General features: G+C 38.6%; 2 protein-coding genes across 3 annotated transcripts in view; one reads left to right on the top strand and one right to left on the bottom strand.

Moving 5' to 3' along the window:
• Nucleotides 1-11,993, bottom strand: part of aplf (aprataxin and PNKP like factor) — a 41,941-nt gene extending 29,948 nt beyond the window's left edge. Inside the window, exons 1-4 of the mRNA XM_063056125.1 lie at nt 11,794-11,993; nt 8,872-8,943; nt 6,778-6,938; nt 3,983-4,178 (exon numbers count right to left, since the gene is read on the bottom strand). Of these exons, the coding sequence (XP_062912195.1) occupies nt 3,983-4,178; nt 6,778-6,938; nt 8,872-8,943; nt 11,794-11,877 (513 nt within the window). The 5' untranslated portion in view covers nt 11,878-11,993. The remainder of the gene's footprint in view (nt 1-3,982; nt 4,179-6,777; nt 6,939-8,871; nt 8,944-11,793) is intronic.
• On the top strand, nt 11,993-19,517 carry LOC134350641 (F-box only protein 48). Of its 2 annotated transcripts, none has more exons than XM_063056127.1 (3): nt 11,993-12,155; nt 15,152-15,492; nt 17,226-19,517. In XM_063056127.1, exons 1-3 carry the CDS (start codon nt 12,002-12,004, stop codon nt 17,385-17,387), a joined length of 657 nt encoding a protein of 218 aa, XP_062912197.1. In that variant the 5' UTR covers nt 11,993-12,001; the 3' UTR covers nt 17,388-19,517. The 2 variants fall into 2 exon arrangements, with proteins under 2 accessions (XP_062912197.1, XP_062912198.1); XM_063056128.1 differs by lacking the exon at nt 11,993-12,155 and adding an exon at nt 13,072-13,830.
• The last annotated feature ends 1,813 nt before the right edge of the window (nt 19,518-21,330 follow it).

Below are 21,330 nucleotides of genomic sequence, written 5' to 3'. Positions count from 1 at the left end.
TCTGGATTAAGATGCATGGGATTAATGGTGAATTGGCTGTTTGGATTCAGAACTGGCTTGCCCATAGAATACAGAAGGTAGTGGTTGAAGGGACTTAGACCAGAAGACCATAAGACATAGGAGCAGAATTAGGCCATCTGGCCCATCAAGTCTGCCCCACCATTCAATCATGGCTGATCCTTTTTTCCCGCTCCTCCTCAACCCCAGTTCCCAGCCTTCTGTAACCTTTGATGCCATGTCCAATCAAGAACCTATCAATCTCGATGAAAATGTAGATGGGTGAGTTAGTACGTTTGACAATAATATAAAGACTGAAGGTGTTGAGGATCTAATGACAGGCAAAGAATACAGTGGAATATAGAACAGTTGCAGATATGGGCAGAAACAGGGCAGACTGAATTTAACCTTGCTAAATGTGAAGTGTTGCACCTTGGTAGGTCAAATGTAAAGAGGCAGGTCACTGCTAGAGGCAAGATCTTTAACAGCGTTGATGAGCTGAGCGATCTTGGGGTCCAAGTTTGTAACTCCCTGAAAGTGGCTACACAGGTTGATAGGGTGGTTAAGAGGGCATATGATATGCTTGTCTTTATTAGTCCAGGCATTGAGTTCAAAAGTCAGGAAATTATGTTGCAGCTATATAAAACTCTAGTTTTATAACTAGAGTATTGCATACAGTTCTGGTCATCCCATTATAGGAAGGACGACGAGGCTTTGGAGAGGATGCAAAAGAGGTTTACTAAGATGCTGCCTGGATTAGAGGACATGTACTATAATGACTGGTTGGACAAACTTATGTTGTTTTCTCTTGAGTTGTGGAGGTTGAGAGGAGATATGATAGAGGTTTGTAAGTTTATGAGAAATACAGACAGAATAAACAGACGGTATCTTTCCCCCCCAAGGCTGAAATGTCTGATACCAGAGGGCATGTACTTCAGGTGAGACGGGGTAATTCAAAAGGAGATGTGAGGGGCAAGTTTACTTTTTTTTAAAAACACGAGAGTGGTGGCCTAGAATGCGTTGCCTGGGGCAGTGGTAGAGGCAGAAACATTGGGAATTTTAAGGGACATTTAGATAGCCACATGAATGTGAGGAAAATGGCGGACTACCGATATTGAGTAGACAGAAGAGATTAGTTCAATTAGCCATTTGATTGCTAATCTAATTGTTTCGGCACAACATTGTGGGCCAAAGGCCTGTTCCTATGTTGTACTGTTCCATGTTCTATGTAAAATGAAAGTTAAGTCTACAATCAGAAGGAGAAGAATAAAATTTGACTTCGTTCTATAAGCACTTCCTTCAATTTCAAGGTCATCAAATCTAAATTCACAAAGAAAATTTAAATACTTTCAGCAAGTTCACTTGAAATTGGAGAGAGGATCCAATCCGTATACAATTTCACAGTATTTTACACCTTTTATCCAAATCAGCAAATTTGATTTCAGGAATAACACAGATCTCCATTTTGGTGACATTATGGTATAGCATCATCTGTGGTTCTAAAGTAGCAAAAAAAGCTGACCAAAGCAAAAAATGGCTTCAATTCATAGGGCAATCAGCATCAAGGATATTGTAGAATGCTTCCAGATTTTTGCTAAGCATCCTTGAGAATTAGTAGACAAAAAAAAAGAAGCAGCAAGATTTTCAAACTCGGAAGGCATAAGAGCCTACAGATGCTGGAATGTGGAACAAGAAAGAAAGTGCTGGAGGAACTCAAGAGGGATAAGCATCATCTATGAGAGGATCTAAACTGTGAATGTTTTGGGTTGAAATCCTGCAAGACTGACAGCAGCAAGACAAGATTGCCAGTATCAAGAGCAGAACGGAAGTGGTATGAATCCAAAGTGTCTTACCATTATCTTACTAAGATTTTCCAACTCCTCATAGCTGCTGCATGGTTCAATAAGATCATGGTTAACCTTTTACCTCAGCAGTACTAACCTCAATTCCCTTAACATGCAAAAATCTACAAATTTCTTTCGAATCTACTCAGTGACTGAGCATCCACAGGTCTCTTCGGTAAAGAAATCGACAGATTCACAAGCCTAAGTGAAAAGTTTTTCTCACCCATTCTCGATGGCCAACCTCTTGCTATGTGATTCCGATTCCTGATAGGGAAACAATTTTTCTCTCTATTTCCACCACTCCCATGTCCTCTAATTTTGACCTTATCCAAAGCCTGAATGTTTTGAATCATCCAAATGCTCAAATGCACTACATCCACTCATTTCCTAATCTATTCTACTGAATCCAATCTCAAAATTCTTCATACACAAGTCAATTATGATTTTCCTATAATTAATCCACCTAATCCTAGTATTTTTTCTAAATACTGTATCTACTTGATTAATAATCAGGTACAATTGATGTCAGATAAAAAGTTTTCCATTTTTTAATCTCCCTTCTTTTTTTAATTAGTGGGATTACGTTTGCTACCTGCCAATCTACTGAAATCTTTTTAGAATCAACAGACTTTTGCTAGGTGACATCCAATGCACTTAAAATTTCAGATTAAAATACTGAACAACTGAAAGGGATTAAAAATATCAACAAACCACAGGATTAATTTAAAACTTTAATTATAGATTATAAACAAGTATTGTAGTGCTACTACACCCAGCAATCAACTACACGTTGTCTTACCATTCATTTAATGGTCTTTGTTAATATGCAAAACTTGCATCAAAACAAATCAAAATATTTTGATCATTTAACGTGAGCTGTTAGAGGCGTAGAAATTTATTAATAAAGATCACAAATGAACTGACGATAGTTGCCAAAATTTGTTGGTGCTCTGCAGATTAAAATAAATTACATAATAATGGGATACTTTAGAAACAATACATGCTGCTGTTGCTGTCTGAAAGTCTGAAGAATTATTAGAGTATGAGGAAATACTCATCTAAAAATCTGAATGACAGCTTCCAACTCTGCAGCATCTGCTATTGCTTTGGCTCAGCTAACTTTATAACATCAAAAACAGCTACTCCAGTCCTGATGAAGAGTCTCAGCCCAAAGAGCCGACTGTTTACTCTTTTCCATGGATGCTGCCTGGCCTGTTGAGTTCCTCCAGCATTTTGTCTGTGTTGCTTGGATTTCCAGCAACTGCATATTTTCTTGTGTTTGTAATCCAGTAAATTACTTTACTGACTTCCCGTTCTCAACTTCTGTGAATTTCAGATCATCCCGAACTTTGCTGGCAAATACTTAAGTCTCTTCACTTACTACATTGGATCTCATTATGTAATGTTAGCTCCCAATCTCTCAATGAAATATTATATTTTCATCCTCATGGTTCAAAACAATCAAGACCTTATCACATTTTCTCTCTGCCACCAGTCTCAACTCTCAGCCCCCACCCAGAGTTTCTTAGCGCTTTCTTCCTTCTCCTCATAGCTGTGCTTTCAGCTGACAAAGTTATACACATTATATACTGTATAATTATATATCAAAAACCTTTGTGTTTTCTTCTTTATAATTGCAATTTTATTCAGCATGCTGTTTTGATATTAAAACCCTGATGAGCCATGGGATATTATGTTCAAGGCGCTAATTAAATGCAAACAGCTGGCTCTGCAAAACTTCAGTATATTGATTGAAGGTACACAATTTTATCATCTTAAAACAAATTTAGAAAGTTGCTGAATGGTTATTTCACAAGACTATTAGGATAATTTAAATTCAAGTAATTAAATAAACCTGGTATTCAAATCCAGAAGGAGTGATGATGCTGTCGGACTGTCATGGAAACCCAACTGCTTCATGGATGTTTTTACTGACACCTAACTTTTTAAAGATAATTAATAAATTAATAAATTAATAAATCCTGGGCTTGGAAACATGGCACATATGCTTAGAAATAATAGATAATTCAAGATTTCAGAGCTCCAAACCTGCTCTCACTCAGCTGGCATAGTATTAGCATGGTTAAAATGTATGAACTGGTTTCTAATTAACAAAACATTGATTAATTATATAAGTATACCGTATTCTCCAAAATGTTCTTTGGTTCAAATGTGCTGGATTTGGCTTTTGGATCACTTGTCTTTGGCTTGAAAGATTCAGTCGGTTGTTCTGTGTAATCCTCCGATTTCTCAGAGCCATTTGTAAACTTCTTTTGACCTATTTGCAAACTTTCTGAGTTAGATTGATCATCTTCAAAACTGGACAGGTCACTGTTTCTGTAATTATAGAAATGACAGAAATATTTTATTGCCTTATCACTGCAGGCTCAATTTACATTCAAGACAAAACCTGTTGGTACAGCACATGAAATTAATTTTCATTTCACAATCGTTTTCTAATTGGCATAACAATTTAAATATCTCAGTAAAATGGTCCCATCACAAAATATTGTGGACTCGTAAAACATTTGAAAATAATATCCATAAATAATCCACATTTAACAAATGCACTAATTCATCATTTGAGGCAAACAGAGGTATTTTATTCAGCAACTTAATCATGACTGCTATTCTGCAAAAACATGACTGTTCTTAACACTTTAGTCATTTCTGTGTTTCAATTTTTAAGTTTCTTTCGAATTTGTTGTTATTTAATACATACCATAATGTTTACATTTAAAGTACCCTTATGATAATGTATTTTATATATTTTATCAATTCATAGAACCATTAGCTTAGAAATTATAATACACCAAAACTGGTACAATAAATTTTGGATATGGGTAAATATTATATGATATCACCCTGAGCATAAGGCAATTTGAAATTTTCAGGAGCAACAATGTGTGTCTGGGATTTGGGTTACAAACTGAATACATAGTGAGGAGGTTGGGTGGGATAAATTTTACTGGTGGCCATTTACCTGACACTGCTGAGTTGAGGGTCAAAGAGATGGAAGTAATGAGGGGAGAGAATAGAGCTTATGACTTTGATCAAGATTGGGGAACAAAGAGCGATCGGAGTCCATGCTTTGGATTAGGATAGAAAGGGACCAGAGGTATTACAATTGATGAGACAGAGGTAACACTGAGGCAGGTTATGGACATGAGTGTAGTTGGAGACTGAAGCACTCTGTGGAACTCTTGGGCAATCAGGGGATGAGTGATTGAAGCATTTGCATTAAGTTCAGATCTCCAGTCACCATACATGAATACAGCCAAACGAAACAGAATTCCTCGAGGGCCAAGGTGCAAAAGGCATTACCAACAGCACACACCACATGGCACAAATAGCACATATGGTTATGATTTCAGAAAAACATACAATCATAAAGAAATAAAATAATGTAGACAAGTCCCTGAGTCACGTGACTGTAGAATGATGACAAGTTGTTCTGCTCCAGCTTATTCTACCACTGAGCAAACACCAGAGGGCAGCACTACCAGCAGAGGCCAGCCACCAACGCAGTATAGTTCCCAGCAAGTCCACAGAGTGCTCTGCTCTCTCCCACACCGCCTCTCGCGTCTCCTCTCGTGGGCGACTACAACAGGCCACCCCACGGCAAAGACCTCGTCTTCGCCACAACCGAGGTAACATAGCCACTCCACCATCAGACTCACCAATGAACCAGACCGTTACCAATATCCAACAGAGTCTTGCAATCACAATAAAAACATCCAAGACAATCAATTGCAAATTGCACTGTGCACAACAGTACACAATAAGTCCAGCTCCATCTCTATCAAGCAAACGCTGATGGGATAGTCCTGCAGTACTTGATGTCCTTAGCATTCAGCAGTTACTTGCGATCATTAAGAAAGGATAAAAAATAAAAATATCATCAGGTTATTGGAAAAAATAGGGCATAATGGTGGATGATGCCAGGAAAAGGAAAGCTCATTAAAAGACTTCCCTGTGAGGGATTTCAATACAAGATTACTTTAAGAAAACTAATTATCTCAGGATCTCCCAATTTAACTTAACCAAATTTTCCCCACAAGGCACCAAAACGGATGTTTCAGAGGGAATAAATTTCAACTCATGCGTCACTTGGCTTAACTGATTATTTCATTCCTGGAAAGTATAGAGACAAAAGTAAAGCAGTGTTATTTTCTAGGCAACTAGCTGTTAATTGAGCAAAGATGGAAAAAGAAAGATGTGGAAGGCAAGGAAATGTTCCTAGAGAGAATTTTTTAAATGTAGTTATCTTTTGCATTGCATTTTACATTCACTTTTAGAAAACAGTAATTATCTTACTCTATTGTCCTGATGCACAACACAAAAGAATACAATTAATTTAGAATGAGAAAGCATCTTTATTTTTATTAGCTGCATATCTTCCGATTGCCACACAGCTTGTTGCAAATGTAAAGTAATTCTCCACATATTAATCAAGAATCACTGCCACTTAGCAAGTTCTGGAAATAAAATTAGAAACTGCAAGGCAAATAGGGTCAACCATATCTAATGTAAATATATTAAGATATATATAATTCAAGACAATTAAAAACAACTCCATTGATGAAGTTAGATGTGTATAATCTTAAAAACTGTCTCAAAACCCATTGAACAAAAGAGATCTTTCAGACCAGTGTGTACATAAGACTTAACTGCTGATAGTCCTATGACAGCACCTTTATCAAAATATTATAATATTTTGTACAAACATTCAAAAGTAAAAAAAAGTGACCAGGTTAAATAATCTATAAAAAATCACCCTATTAACCTTGAGTAAATCTGCCACACATTGATCAAATGAAAGGTCATTGACTTGAAACGTTAACTTTATTTCTCCCTGCACTGACTGAGATTTTCAGCAGTTACTGTTTTATTGCACAATGCATGTGTTTGTCATTTATTAAAATTAATCAGTCACCTTAACGTCTGGTCAGAACTAGAAGAAATAACTTTATATATGTATTTGTCTGGCAGCAAAGAAAAGCGGTCTCCTAGGTCCAGCCAGTGCCATTTATCTTTCTCCAAGGGCAGAAGCTGGTCTCCACTGGAGGACTGATGGAAGCATGGATTAACATGTATCTGGAATGTACAAAGGAAATGATCAACAAATTAGATTGCTTACTCATTTTGCTTTATATGCAAAATAACATCATAGTAGAAACTGGCTAAATATGACAAGCAGTGTGAATTACATCAACAAAGTTTCACAACAGCACTTAAATCACTACTCTTCATTACAGAATATTGGATTTTTGACAGATAAGCAGAACATGAATTAGAATAACACACACACACACAAAGTGTGGGAGAGACTCAGCAAGTCAGGCAACATCAATGGAGAGGAGTTGACATTTCTGGCTGAGATCCTTCATCAGGACTGGAAAGGAAGGGGCAGAATTCAGAATAAGAGGTGACGGTGGGGGAAGGAGTACTAACTGGCAGGTAATAGTTGAGACCAGGTGAGGGGAAAGGAGGGATGAAGTAAGAACTTGGAAGGTGTTATGCGGAAGAGGTAAAGGACTGGGTAAAAAGAAGAGAGGAATCAGAGGGAGGTGATGAGCAGGTGAGGAGAAAAGAATGAATAAGAGTATAACCAGACTGGGGAGTGGAAAAGAAGGTGGGGGGGAGGGAGGGTGTAATTACTGGAAGTTAGAGAAATTGAAGTTCATGCCATCAGGTTGGAGGCTACCCAGACAAAATATAAGGTATTGCTCCTCCAACTTGAGTTTGACCTCATCATGGAAATAGAGGAGGTTATTGACTGACATGGCAGAATAGAAACAGAAAGTCAAACTGAAATGGGTAGCCACCAGGATTGTTTTGCAGCAGATAAAGCAAAGGTCCTCGATGAAGCCTTTCCATAAACATTGCCTGACCTGCTGAGAGCTTCCAGCAAACAACAGGAATTCTGCAGATGCTGGAAATTCAAGCAGCACACATCAAAGTTGCTGGTGAACGCAGCAGGCCAGGCAGCATCTGTAGGAAGAGGTGCAGTCGACGTTTCAGGCCGAGACCTTTCGTCCTGACAAAGGGTCTCGGCCTGAAACGTCGACTGCACCTCTTCCTACAGATGCTACCTGGCCTGCTGCGTTCACCAGCAACTTTGATGAGAGCTTCCAGCATGTTTGATTCATGTTTTAGATTTACAGCACTTGTAGGGTTGCTTCTCTCAATATAAGGTGTCAGCAATTTAGGACGAAGATGAGAAGAAAGTTGTGATTCTTTGAAATTGACTACCAGGTGACTGTAGATGCACAGAAAATTCAAGATTGAAATTCATTGGTTATTTTAGTGGTGCTGGCAGAGAAGATTAGACACAATATCATGAGATGGAAGAGAAAGCCTTCTGATTACTACTAAAGTTCTTCTTTTCTGAAAGCTCTACAGATTCAACTTTAAAGAACATGAAGAATTGAAAATCTCACCAAGAATTTTAAATAGTTCTATCACAAGATCCCATCTACAGACGTCCTTTTTACAGACCAACCAGAATAATAGTGAATTATCTCAATGTCAATAATTTGGAAAACAGCTCAGCTAAGGCTTCACACCAGGAAATCTGCAGATGCTGGAAATCCAAGTAACACGCACAAAAAATGCTGGTGAACGCAGCAGGCCAGGCAGCATCTATAGGAAGAGGTACAGTCGACGTTTTGGGCCGAGACCCTTCGTCAGGACTAACTGAAAGAAGAGATAGTAAGAGATTTGACAGTGGGAGGGGGAGGGGGAGATCTAAGGCCTCCTTGGATAGATTATGGTTTGAAGATAATTTTTTTAAATCAACTAGATAACGTATATTTACCTACTCATCATAGCCCATAAAACACTTAATGCCCTAGAACTCCCATGTAGATTCCCATCCATGTATCAGCTCTGTATCTGGGTAGTTTTAAACCAATTTGCTTCCAGAGATTAATATTTGGGATTATTCATACTTTATCCTTTGAACCATCATCAAAACATGACATTTGTAGAATATTAAAAAATATTACTGAGCCATAAATTTCCTCACCGGTTTAATGCGCAGCTTCTCATCTAATACTTCCAGCAGGCCATGGTTTCGGGACACTCGTTTATCAGAAACCTAAAGGATTCATCCAAATAATATACAGTTAAACCACTGGCAAGAATTTTTGGATTAGAAAAATCCAAAATAGATAAATATCCCAAATTCAAATTGTTGGGAACTGGAATGGAATCAAGCAAAAAAGAAGTGAGTCACAGCAAGGATGTAATGTTGAGACTTTATAAAGCAGCAGTGAGGCTTCACTCGGAGTACTGAGGGCAGTTTTGGGCCCTTTATCTTAGAGAGAATGTGCCAAAACTGGAGAGGGTTCAAAGAGGTTCACAAAAATGATTCCAGGTTTGAACATCTTGTCATGTGAAGAGCATATGATGGTTTTGGCCTGTATTCACTGGAATTCAGAAGAATGAGGAGTAACCTCATTGAAATCTATCAAATGGTGTAAGGCCTCGATGGAGTGAATGTGAAGAGGATATTTCCTATGGTGGGAGAGTCTAAGATCAAAGGATACAGCCTCAGAATAGAGGGATGTCCTTTTAGAACAGAGATGAGGAGGAATTTCTTTAGACAAAAAGTGGTGAATCTGAGGAATTCTTTGCCACAGACAGGTGCATAGGTCAAGTCTGTATGTATATTTAAGACAGAGGTTGATAGATTCTTGATTGGTCAGGGCATGAAGGCAAGAGATTGGAGCTGAGAGGAAAAATAGAATAGCCATGATGAAATGGTGGAAGAGTCAATGGGCCAAATGGCCTAATTCTGCTCCTATGCCTTATGATATTATATAAAGACATCAGAATAGTGCAGGATAAGTGTAAACAGGTGCTTTATGGTTGGTACAACCAGAATGGACCAAGAGGTCTGTTTTCATTTTGTATGACATTATAAATCTGAAGAAATCAGAAGGGATCAGAAGTGGAGAGAGTGAGCAGCTTCAAGTTCCTGGGTGTCAAGATCTCTGAAGATCTAACCTGGTCTCAACATATCGATGCAGTTATAAAGAAGGCAAGACAGCGGCTATACTTCATTAGGAGTCTGAAGAGATTTGGCATGTCAACAAATACACTCAAAAACTTCTATAGATGTACAGTGGAGAGCATCCTGACAGGCTGCATCACTGTTTGGTATGGAGGGGCTACTGCACGGAACCTAAAAAAGCTGCAGCGGGTCATAAATTTAGTCAGCTCCATCTTGGGCACTAGCTTACAAAGTACCCAGGACATCTTCAAGGAGCGGTGTCTCAGAAAGGCAGTGTCCATTATTAAAGACTTCCAGCACCCAGGGCATGACCTTTCCTCACTGTTACCATCAGGAAGGAGGTACAGAAGCCTGAAGGCACACACTCAGTGATTCAGGAACAGCTTCTTCCCCTCTGCCATCCAATTCCTAAATGAACATTGAACCCTTGGACACTACCTCACTTTTTCAATATATATTTCTGATTTTTTGCACAATTTTTGATCTATTCAATATACATATACTGTAATTGATTTACTTATTTAATATTGTTTTATTTTGTTTTTATTTCTTCTATATTATGTATTGCATTGAACTACCGCTGCTAAGTTAACAAATTTCACATTGCATGCCAGTGTTAATAAACCTGACTCTGATTCTGAAAATTCAGCAAAGCCATGAGTAAAGAGAAAATTGAGAGATTGTGCTGTGTTAACAAGGGATTTAACAGGATGTGCTGGACAAGACAACAATGCAGAGAGAACTAAACACAGGATCTTAATTTGGTGTACAGAGGTTTGTGAACTTCCGCATACATATTATTGCAGACAGCTTGATAGGATATGTGGGTTAAAGATAGCGTTTTAAGGTGTCCGGGCCATTGAATAAAACAACCAAGTTATATTAATTTTCCTACTGCAGTGAATGATCCTACCAAAGGAGAACAAGAACAAGACATCTCAATATTGCCTGGACAGATCTGGTGATTAGATATGCATAGACCAGGGGGAAAAAATAAAACTTCATCAGTAGGAATGATCACAATAAAAAAAGTTTAATGCATCAACTACTAGAGTTTAAAACGGCTATGCAATTCAATAACAGAAGTGGCATTCTGATTGCAATTGGAAGATAGGACTGCTGAAAGCTCAAAAGTGTACGGCAAGAATTCAGCAAAGGATGAGCTGGACTCCAGACGGAATACAGGCAACAATACGGAGATGGAGGTAAGCAATACTTGTGATTGGTAGCTGGCTCCATCAATCTGAAATGTTGTTATTCTTCTCCCTTCCGGTTCTACAGAGTATTTAAAGCATTTACTATATTTTTAATATTGCTATATGTGGCTCATTCGTTTTGTCAATCACAGAAATAAATGTTTGCTACATTAAAGGGCACTATACTTTGAAGTTATTGGAGACCAACTGTTTAAATTGAAGAGATTCCAGGGAAAGGCTGTTTAAGGGATTAAGAGATAAAAACAGATTTAACAGAGGGTCATTGACCTACGAAGTTAACTCGTTTTTCCTTCCACTATTACCTCCTCCCATCTGACCATTTCCAGCATTTTTTAACAAAAAACAAACGCAGATCAATAAATTAGTGAGCAATAAAGTCAGGAGAAGCTTTATTTTAAAGCGAAAGGATGTTAAATTTGCAGGACTTCCTGTTACAGATATCAGTCCAGCCAAGCATAATCTGTGTTTCGATGGGAACTGTATAGGAACATTAAAGACCAAGGATCACGTTGATAGGACACGAAAATTTGAAAGTAAATCATAAACATCGGCCTGGATCACGTAGAAGTGGAATGACCTGCCTCAGTACGGGTTGCTCGATGTAATTGGAAAATGTTCGGTGAATCCTGCGGAAATTTCTTTCGCCTCCACCGTTAAAAATACAATTATACTTTAACCATCCGGAGACGTTACCAGCAGCTACTATAGCACTTACCCCAAGGAGAGGCCCTCGCCCGATGGTGGTGAGGCCGGGAGGCAAGTCGATGGTCCCTGACCCGTCCACACACTCCAACATCATCTTAGAATATATCCTTTGGGCATCAAACACAAGCCAGACTATAACCAAAACGCAGCCGACTCCCAAAACCACTGCCTTTGAGAGAGGAAAAAAATAACAGGCAAACCAACGAAAACTTGTCACGATGCACACAAATAAACTACAGCTCCCGGTATGCTCAGCGGCAAAGCGCCTGAACATGATTTCCTGGTCCTGCGCCCGTCTGCGCATGCGTACTTCCATGCAAACAAACGTCAACAGTCCGACATTTAAAACCCGAGTGAAGAGCAGCAGAGCAGGTGACGGGGTTGTTTATTGAATGGTAGAATAGATGTGAGGGGCTGAGTGATGTATTTTTGCCTTTTATGAGTTGGGCAGTATGCTGTGCGTGTGTTAGTCTCAAATAAAAGGGTGAATGTGGTTGAAGGCAGTATGGGAGGAGTTAGAGTTAAAGGGATGTAGGTGAAGGAGGCAGGAGTTGGGGAGGGGTTAAATCAGCAGGAACCGGGTTGAAGGATGGAGCTGTTGACTGAGGTAGGGAAAGTCCCAATCCTATCTTAGTGTCAGGTTACGGCCACTAGAATAATTATTTGTTTTCTGTTTACTGTTTTTTTTAACTGGGAACTCCTCTTTCCGCCTCGCTCCACTTTACTTTTGTCCACGCCTTCCTTATCCCTGTCCAGTTCTAATTCGCGTTTATTTGGGGTCCAGGTTTTATTGTTTATATTATTTTTATTAGGGAGACCTAAGCACTGCGTTGTGTGCAGGGAACATTATTCAGTCAGAGAAGAGCTCTTACGATCAGTGGAGTGAGTGTGCCGTCTATTTTTTTTATATAGGTGGTCTGTGGGCATTATCTTAATTGTTGTTTTGATTGTGGGCATTGGTTTAATATTATGGGTTAGGGTTACGATTAGGTTTGGTGCTAATGTGGTTATACGCATAAACAATGAAGTCCTTGCTTGAACTACAGTGGACAACTTAAAATGTATATATTATGCGTATGTTTGTACAAGCTCTGAGCCATTGTCAGTTTCTTCGCTGAAGCATTTGAAAAGGTTGCTCTTGCACTGGACACCCTTAAGGCTAAGGTACAATAACAACCCGCGTTTGATGGGCCATGCTGCCCGTTAACAATAAAAGTTCATGATGAGAAATCGCTTCTCTTATTTCGGATTCAAATCTGCATTAAAATTTTTGAATGAACAGATCATTTGCTTTTTTTGTGGCACTGAATGAGGGATAGTGATACTGTTTAAAATTCTCAATACTGTATAGGAAAAGTGCCATGAAATCAATTAAAGACAAGCATGGTACAGAACTGAATTTGTCTTGTATAGTTAAAGGCCAGATTTTGGAAATGTGAAAGAATAAACCTTCTGGAAACACTGTAGTGCTATTAGCATTAAATGGTAAGGACTTAACAGTATGGAGTTAACTGAGAAATACCAGAAGTAAACAGATAAAATAAACCATACAGTTTCAATAAATAAGGTCACAGTATAACATGCAAGATGCATGAGTGGTGATATGTTTGTCCTGGAAGAATAGCTTGGGCTAAATTTACAAGTTCAGTAGTTTTGGAAACATTACAGTTAAATTACTGAAATAATGGTAAGACTCTTGGCAGTGTGGAGGATCAGAGGGATCTTGGGGTCCAAGTTCATAGGACACTCAAAGCAGCTGTGCAGGTTGACTCTGGGGTTAAGAAGGCATACGGTGTATTGGCCTTCATCAATCATGGAATTGAATTTAGGAGCCAAGAGGTAATGTTGCAGCTATTATAGGACCATGGTCAGACCACACTTGGCGTGCTGTGCTCAGTTCTGGTCGCTTCACTACAGAAATGATGTGGAAGCCGTGGAAAGGGTGCAGAGGAGATTTACGAGGATGTTGCCTGGATTAGGAGTATGCCTTATGAGAATAGGTTGAATGAACTCGGCCTTTCCTCCTTGGAGTGACAGAGGATGAGAGGTGAGCTGATAAGAGGTGTATAAGATGATGAGAGCCATTGATTGTGTGAATAGTCAGAGGCTTTTTCCTGGGGCTGAAATGGTTTCCACTAGAAGACAAAGGTTTAAGGTGCTGGGGAGTAGGTACAGAGGAGATGTCAGGGGTAAGTTTTTTACTCAGAGAGTGGTGAGTGTGTGGAATGGGCTGCTGGCAATGGTGGTGGAGGTGGATACGTCAGGGTCTTTAAGAGAATTTTAGATAGGTACATGGAGCTTAGAAAAATAGAGGGCTTTAGGTAAGACTAGTAATTTCTAAGGTAGGGACGTGTTTGGCACAACTCTGTGAGCTGAAGGGCCTGTATTGTGCTGCAGGTTTTCTATGTTTAGTAGCTTGATGTGTTTTTAAAATCCAGAGGCAGAATTTGGGGAATTTTAATTCATTTACATCAAACCTAGTTATAGCAGTGATGATAGTTGCAGCAACTCATATGTTTTAGTAATGTCTTTCAAGGAAGCAAATCTGCCATCCTTCTAATTTTACAGAAGGGTATCTTGCATCTATACCAGTTTTAGCTTCTGTTTGATCTCAAACACACAGCAACATCATTGACTGTTATTTACCCTGAAAAATGATTTCCTAAACTGTTCCATCGGGAGTTGAGGGCAGATACAGATGATCAAGAGTAGTACAGGTCAACCTTCACTAATCCGACTACCTGTAATCTCGTTTCTTTTGATAATCCAGCATTGATTATGCTTAATGTGATCCTTCTGTAATTCGGCATTTTCACTAATCCAGCACTCCTCAGGTCCCAATAGTGCCGGATTAGTGAAGGTCGACCTGTAGTACCAATGACCCATAATTTTTTTAAAATTACATTTACAGATTGGGGGCACAATTTGGAGGTAAACATAACGCAAAGGATTTTATGCTATAGGGGATATTTCCGCTTAAAATTTTGCTTTATGCCTATATTTTTACAAAAAGGAATGATAAATAAGACAAAAACAAACAATGGAACCACTCAAAGTTGGGAAGTTCAGGGGAGAGAGAAAAGCAGAGTTAACTGTTTACTGTGATGATTGTTCAACAGAACCTTTTCAGAGACTCGTAAAGTAGAATGTAGAATATATTGAGAAATTAGAAATTGGTGTAAGTAAAGCATTCCCGCCCCCCAAAAATGGCAGCTGAGATAATGAAGTAGAATACACAAGTAGTGCAGAAAGAAATAGTGGAAGATGAACAAAAACAGCAACACTGACATTTAGGTGGGGCCATGTACTTTAATCTACAAGACAGAAATGGTGGAAAAACAATAAGATAGTAAAATTCTGTTTCATAGGTTTTCAAAATACCTCTGCAGTTGTGGAGCAACCAACAATGGAAAGACTTTGCAAAAGAAACAAACATATTACTGTTGCTAAAGGTAAAATAAATATCCCAACCAAGCTGAAAGAATTACAAAACTCTCCCAATTTTGCTCAGTTTTTACCTCAAGAGCTAACTCTGAAAATTTTCAGTGAATTGGACATCCAAAGCCTGTCTAGTGCAGCAATGACATGTAAAGCTTGGAATTATTTGATCGAAAACAGTGACTTTCTGTGGCGTAATCACTGCTTGACAACATTGGCTGTCTGCAAAAGAGAACTACAATGTGATAGAGCAAGCGGATTTTCATGGAAGGTAAATAATCTGTGACAGTTTGAGGAATTTAAAAAATAAAGCACTTTTTACACTAACTTTCAATCCATCTTTCCTTTGTATCTCAGTTTCAATTATTCCTATATTTCTTTTGCTTTTCTTCCCTCTTCCCATCCCCCATCCCCCATCCCCCATCCCCCATCCCCCATCCCCCATCCCCCATCCCCCATCCCCCATCCCCCATCCCCCATCCCCCATCATTCTTTGGCCTGACACTGCAGCCTTCTCTAAATAATTGTTTCATTTGAGTTTGCTTTCAAGATTCTATTCCATTAATTACCTTTCAGTGATTGGTAAATGATAATTATTGGATTTTAATTTAATTTATTTTAACTAGGGAACCAGGTGGCTGAAATTTTAGGGCATTGTTAGTCACCTGTCACCAATCCAGCCCAGATAAAACATTTTACTGGGTGGAAAGTTATGCATGGAATTATAGAGTAATGCCCCATGGAAACAGGTTCCATGCTAGCTAAGATCACCATCTGAACTGGTCACATTTGCAGACATCCCACCATGCAAAAACTCATTTCAGGGAGGTAGCACCATCAATTTGTGAGAGACTCCCGGGAGAGGTGGGATGTCTGCAATAGAGTAGCTCCTTAGCAGCTGGCCAGCTAGTTTAAATAATGTTAGCTATGCTAATGAATGAATGACACCTGTTAAACTCACCTCAACATGTCTTTTACAGTCTTAACCCACCATGGGCAATAGAAAAGTCACTGTTGCAAACAGTGCAGTGAGCAACACTGTCATTATTTTGACACCTATTAGGCAGGGGTACACTTTAGTGTAGTCTGGGGTGATGTACGTTTTATATTTTTTTTGGAACACTCTGCCATGGCGCGTTCTCGCTTGCTTTTGCTCGCTCGCACGCTCTCACTATCTTTTGCTCGCTCTCTCTCGTGGTCGCTCTCACACTCTCTCTTGCTTTTCTCTCGCTCGCTCTCAAAAAAATTGATTTCCGTGGTATTGTATATAATTTGCGGGCATCAGGGAGCCACTATTAATATGCGGGAGACTCCCAGAACATCCAGGAGAGGTGGGATGTCTGCATTTGCCCAGGTTCCTCTAAACTTTACTCGTACATATCCTGTCTAAGAGCTCTTTAAATGTTGATCATGAAAGAAGATTGGACAATTTCAATCCAGTTCTTAGGCATTTCAGATTTATTAAATACACAACTATGCTACTGGTAATGGAGGCTTACCTCTGTAACCCGCTTGTGACACACACCTGAAAATTCCACTGATGGAGGTGGTTGTAACATAGCCACTAAAACAAGATGGTACCACAGGTATATTTTTTTTAGTTTAAGATGGTAATCACACCTCTCTGAGAAAATCTTATAAAGATGTAACAGTACATGAAAATATGTTTTCAATTACTATAGTACTTGCTGTAAAAAGATCCTCATTCCCTGAGTTGTGTAGGTTCTGTGGTTCAAGAGATCCCAAAACTACATTATTGGTACCAAGTTCACAGTTGGTTCCTCACCACTGTAAACAAGAGTGGATCTGTAATATTAATCTTTGATAATCTATTTTAAAAAATAAAATAATTTGTCACATATATTAGAGAGCAATTATACCATTTATTATTATGCAGTAAAAGTTATAGCTTCCAAATTATGAGCAGTTATAATCAATGCATGCCATCCAATGTAAGAGGAATATTAAAAATGTTTAAACAGTTTTTGCATTGTTAATTTTTAGGTTACCCTGGTGAGAAATTACAAGAAAAGCAACATAAAACAAGCATGGTTGAATGGTCATTATAGTTACATTCGTTCTGCAAATGAACTTCTGCATAAAAGTATGTGCGAAATGGATGCCGATGCATGGGGAGAGATATTAGAGGCTGAATTGGAAAGATGAAAGCTTGGGAATTTAATTGTGTGGAGCAGCATTCTTGTACTCTGCAATTCAGATTTAAAGTGTGGAAAAAAATCATGAAGGAAATTTTGGGGCTTGCTTTGAGTTTCATTTTGGATTCACCATGCTTCTGACGCACTAGTACACAGAGGAGGTCAGATGTGTGGTATGATATCCAGAGGCATGTAACATATTCCTGCACAAAATATCTGTTAATTTACACCACAAATGAATAACTTATGGGTGATGCAGGCTATTTCCAACAGCTTGAATAGTCTATTTTACCGTTAGTTAAATATGTGAAGTCCACTGCTAGGAGCTCATCTCCAATTGTTCGTCTTCAGGTAAAACACTTGTCTGTTTTTGCTGTTCTGAACATTTCCCCCTGCCCTTACTCCAGTGCCCACCAACCTGCTCCATTGGCCAGTGATGATCATGAACACAACCCCCACCTCAGCCATATTAACCCTCAACACTGATTTCCAATAAGATACCCACTACCCACCCCTCTCACTCTTCACTCACCGCCATTTCCCAGCCTCAGTCAATCCCTGCCCCCAGTCTCCAGCTTTCCACCTTGCTTAGTAGGAGTCCCCTTGAACCTACTCCACACTTCAATATAATGTCTTGTCCAATTGTAATTGCAATATATCCACAGTAACCTTTCACCCCTTGCTTCTCAACAGCCCCTGCTGTAAATATATTCAGATTCAGTTTCTGCTATCTTTTGAGGAAGGGAAGTTTCAAAGGACTCAAGTGCCTCTGAGAGAAGAAAACTAGCCTCATTTCCTTCTTAAAAGAGTGGCACTTTACTTTTAAATAGTGACCCATAGTTCCAGATTCTTTTGTGAGTAAAGTTCCACTCCACATTCCCTCAGGTCTTGTATATTTCAGTCAAGTCTAAACTCCAGCAGATAGGTGCTTAGCTTCTCCAATGTTTTCTCGTAAGGCAACTATCCTAAACCAAATAAAACTTTCATGAATTGCTTTCAAGGCATTATCACCGTTCTTTAAGTTAAGAGATCAATATTGTGTACAACAGCAAGATGTGGTCTCACCAATACTCTTATGTAAGTGAAGCATAATCTCCCAATATGTTTATTCATTTGCCCTTGCAATAAACAGTAATATTCTGTTAACTTCCTTACTCTCTTGCCATATCTGTAAACTGGCCTATTATGAATCATCCACATTATCTTTGGAACTCTTCAAATTCTCCCTATTAATTAATATGTTGCCTTGTTTATTTTTCCTGCCAAAATGGACAATTTCATATTTGCCCAACATTATTGATCAGATACTTGCCCACCCACTTAACATATTTATATTATTTTTGTAGCTTCATAATATCATCTTCACAACTTCTTTGCCTATTTTTGTGACCTATACTTTCTCCATGTGTGACATCCACCCCTACCTCAACCAACCTGATATATTTTCCACTTTATTGTGCTGCCACCACCTCCCAACACCCTCTAACAATCTTCCATTTACCCTTTTACTGATACAGTATCTCCTGACTACCATCAGTGTCCAATCACTCCTGCTTTCTCCCCGCAGTTGTTTTGACCCTCCAATCACTCAGCTTCTCCCCTGCACACTCCATGACTCATATTTGGAATTATGACTTACGTATTTCCTGTGTGCATTCATAATGGTCGACTTCAGAAATGAAAGGCCTTTGAGTGTGTAAGTGTTCTATAGCAAGGAACAACCTGGCCCTTGTGCACTATAAAATTTTATGGCCACCTGCCCTCATTGGTTCAATTGGCAGCACCTATTCAATGCACTTTTCCAGACTTACAATTTCTAAGTTAAAAAAAGATTAAGTTTAGTTATTTTTGTAGCATTGTGCACTTAAAAAGATGTAATTGTTTTTATTTGTTTAATAGTTTGTGTTTTGATGTTAAAAATTATATTGAATTTGAAAACCATCTTTCTATTGTTAGGTTACAAATATTTAATACAATGATATTGAAAGGTCCTTACAGTTCAGTATCTTTAAAAATGTTTTACACACTCTTTTAAGCACCTTTGTTTTACTTTTGAAAAAGCATTATCATGAAAATCGAATAGTATTGTAGTTTTTGAATTCTTTGTTTTTTACCCATTAAAAATAAACGTTGAACTTGGAACGCACTCTCAAATGCCTTGTTTAATTAATCTTTATGTAGCATTTCCAATTTAACTGATTTTATAATGCAGCAGAAATCAGCAAGAGTCTTACATTTAGTTTAGTTTATGAAGGTGAAAGGTGAATTGATGGTGTATTATTTTCACAGATAGCAAAGTGCAGTGGAAAAGATGGCGTTCATGCAGATCAATTTGTTGCATTAGTGCTTTGAGGAAGTACAAGGGAAAACAATAATAGGTTTCAGAAGAATGTTACCGAGAATGTGCAGTGCAGTTTGACAGTGGTGTGGAAGGTATTATTGGGGTGGGTTGTGAAATCAAGTGTCCATTTTATTATACCAGGGAACAGTTCAATAGTTTTGTAACAGTGGGGATAGAAGCTCTCCATGAGCCTGGCGCTACCTAATTTCAGGCTTTTGTATCTTCTGCTCAATGGGAGAAGGGAGAAGAGAGAATCTATTGAATAAATATATGGCTAGTGTTGATAAGCTTTACTAATTGTTTTAGTTCTACAAAAAGGCCGTGATTTGTTAATTTTCAGATACTGGAAACCAAATTACATGTAAGGGGGTTGGAATATAAAAGTCGCTTCAATTGTAGAGGGCTTTAGTAAAACTATATTTAGAGTAGTGCCAAATATAGTCTTAATATTGCTGTCCATGAAATGATATATTTTCTTGGGAGTCGACATTGACTGTTCACTAAATAGATTCCTGAGATGAGAATGTTCTCCCAAAAGGAAAGATCAAGTAGAGTGATTTGATTTTCAATATATTTTAAAGGATGATGGATGATTTAGTTGAAGCATATAATGCTTGGGTTAGATATAACAAAGCTCTTTCTCATGGCTGTATAATTTCAGAATCAGAATCAGGTTTAATACACTGGCATATGTCATGAAGTTTGTTGTTTTGTGAGATCAATACAGTGCAATACATAATAAAAAAACTACAAATTACAATAAAAGAATATATACATTTAAAATACATTAAATAAGTAGTGCTAAAAGAAATCAAAAAATGAGGTAGCGTACGTGGGTACATTGTCCACTCAGAAATCTGATGGCAAAAGGGAAGAAGCAGTTCCTAAACATTGAGTGTGCGTCTGCAGGTTCCTGTATGTCCTTCTTGATGGTAGCAATGAAAAGATGGAACATCCAGGGTATTGGGAGTCCTGAATGATGGATGTACTGTGTTTGAGGCATTGCCTTTTGAAGATGTCCTCAATACTAGGGAGGCTAGTGCCCATGATGGAGTTGGGTGAGTTCAGAATTTTCTGTAGCTTTTTCAGATCCTATGTAGTGGCCCCTCTGTACCAGATGATGATGCAACCAGTTTGGATGTTCTCCACGGTACATCTATAGAAAATTTGCTGGAGCCTTTGGTGACATACCAAATTTCTTCAAACTGCTCATGAAGTATAACCATGGGCGTACCTTCTTTAGAACTGCATCACTATGTTGGACTCAGGATAGATCTTTAGAAATGATGACACCCAGGAACTTCAAGCTTCTCTCCTTCTCCACTGCTGATCCTTTCATGAGGACTGGTGTGTATTCCCCCAACTCCCCCATCCTGAAGTCCACAAGCAATTACTTGGTCTTAATGACATTGAGTGCAAGGTTGTTACTGTGACACCACTCAACCACTTGATCTGTCACCCTCCTGTCTGCCTCCTCATCACCAACTGAAATTCTGTTAATAATAGTTGTGTCATCTGCAAACTTATTTTTGGCATTTGAGCTGTGCCTAGCCACACAGTCATGGGTGTAGAAAGAGTAGAGTAGTGTTGATTGTCAACAAGGAGGACATTT

The sequence above is a fragment of the Mobula hypostoma genome, chromosome 8 (genome assembly GCF_963921235.1).
Source record: "Mobula hypostoma chromosome 8, sMobHyp1.1, whole genome shotgun sequence".
Lineage (NCBI taxonomy): Eukaryota > Metazoa > Chordata > Chondrichthyes > Myliobatiformes > Myliobatidae > Mobula > Mobula hypostoma.
This window is presented reverse-complemented; position numbering and strand designations above follow the sequence as displayed.

Excerpts from the sequence above, each read along its gene's own strand:
- LOC134350641 (XM_063056127.1), top strand. The coding sequence starts at position 12,002 with ATGCACACAAATAAACTACAGCTCCCGGTATGCTCAGCGGCAAAGCGC. Across the intron at positions 12,156-15,151 it reads AGTGAAGAGCAGCAGAGCAG|GTTTTCAAAATACCTCTGCA; the intron begins GTGACGGGGTTG and ends TCTGTTTCATAG. Across the intron at positions 15,493-17,225 it reads CAAGCGGATTTTCATGGAAG|GTTACCCTGGTGAGAAATTA; the intron begins GTAAATAATCTG and ends GTTAATTTTTAG.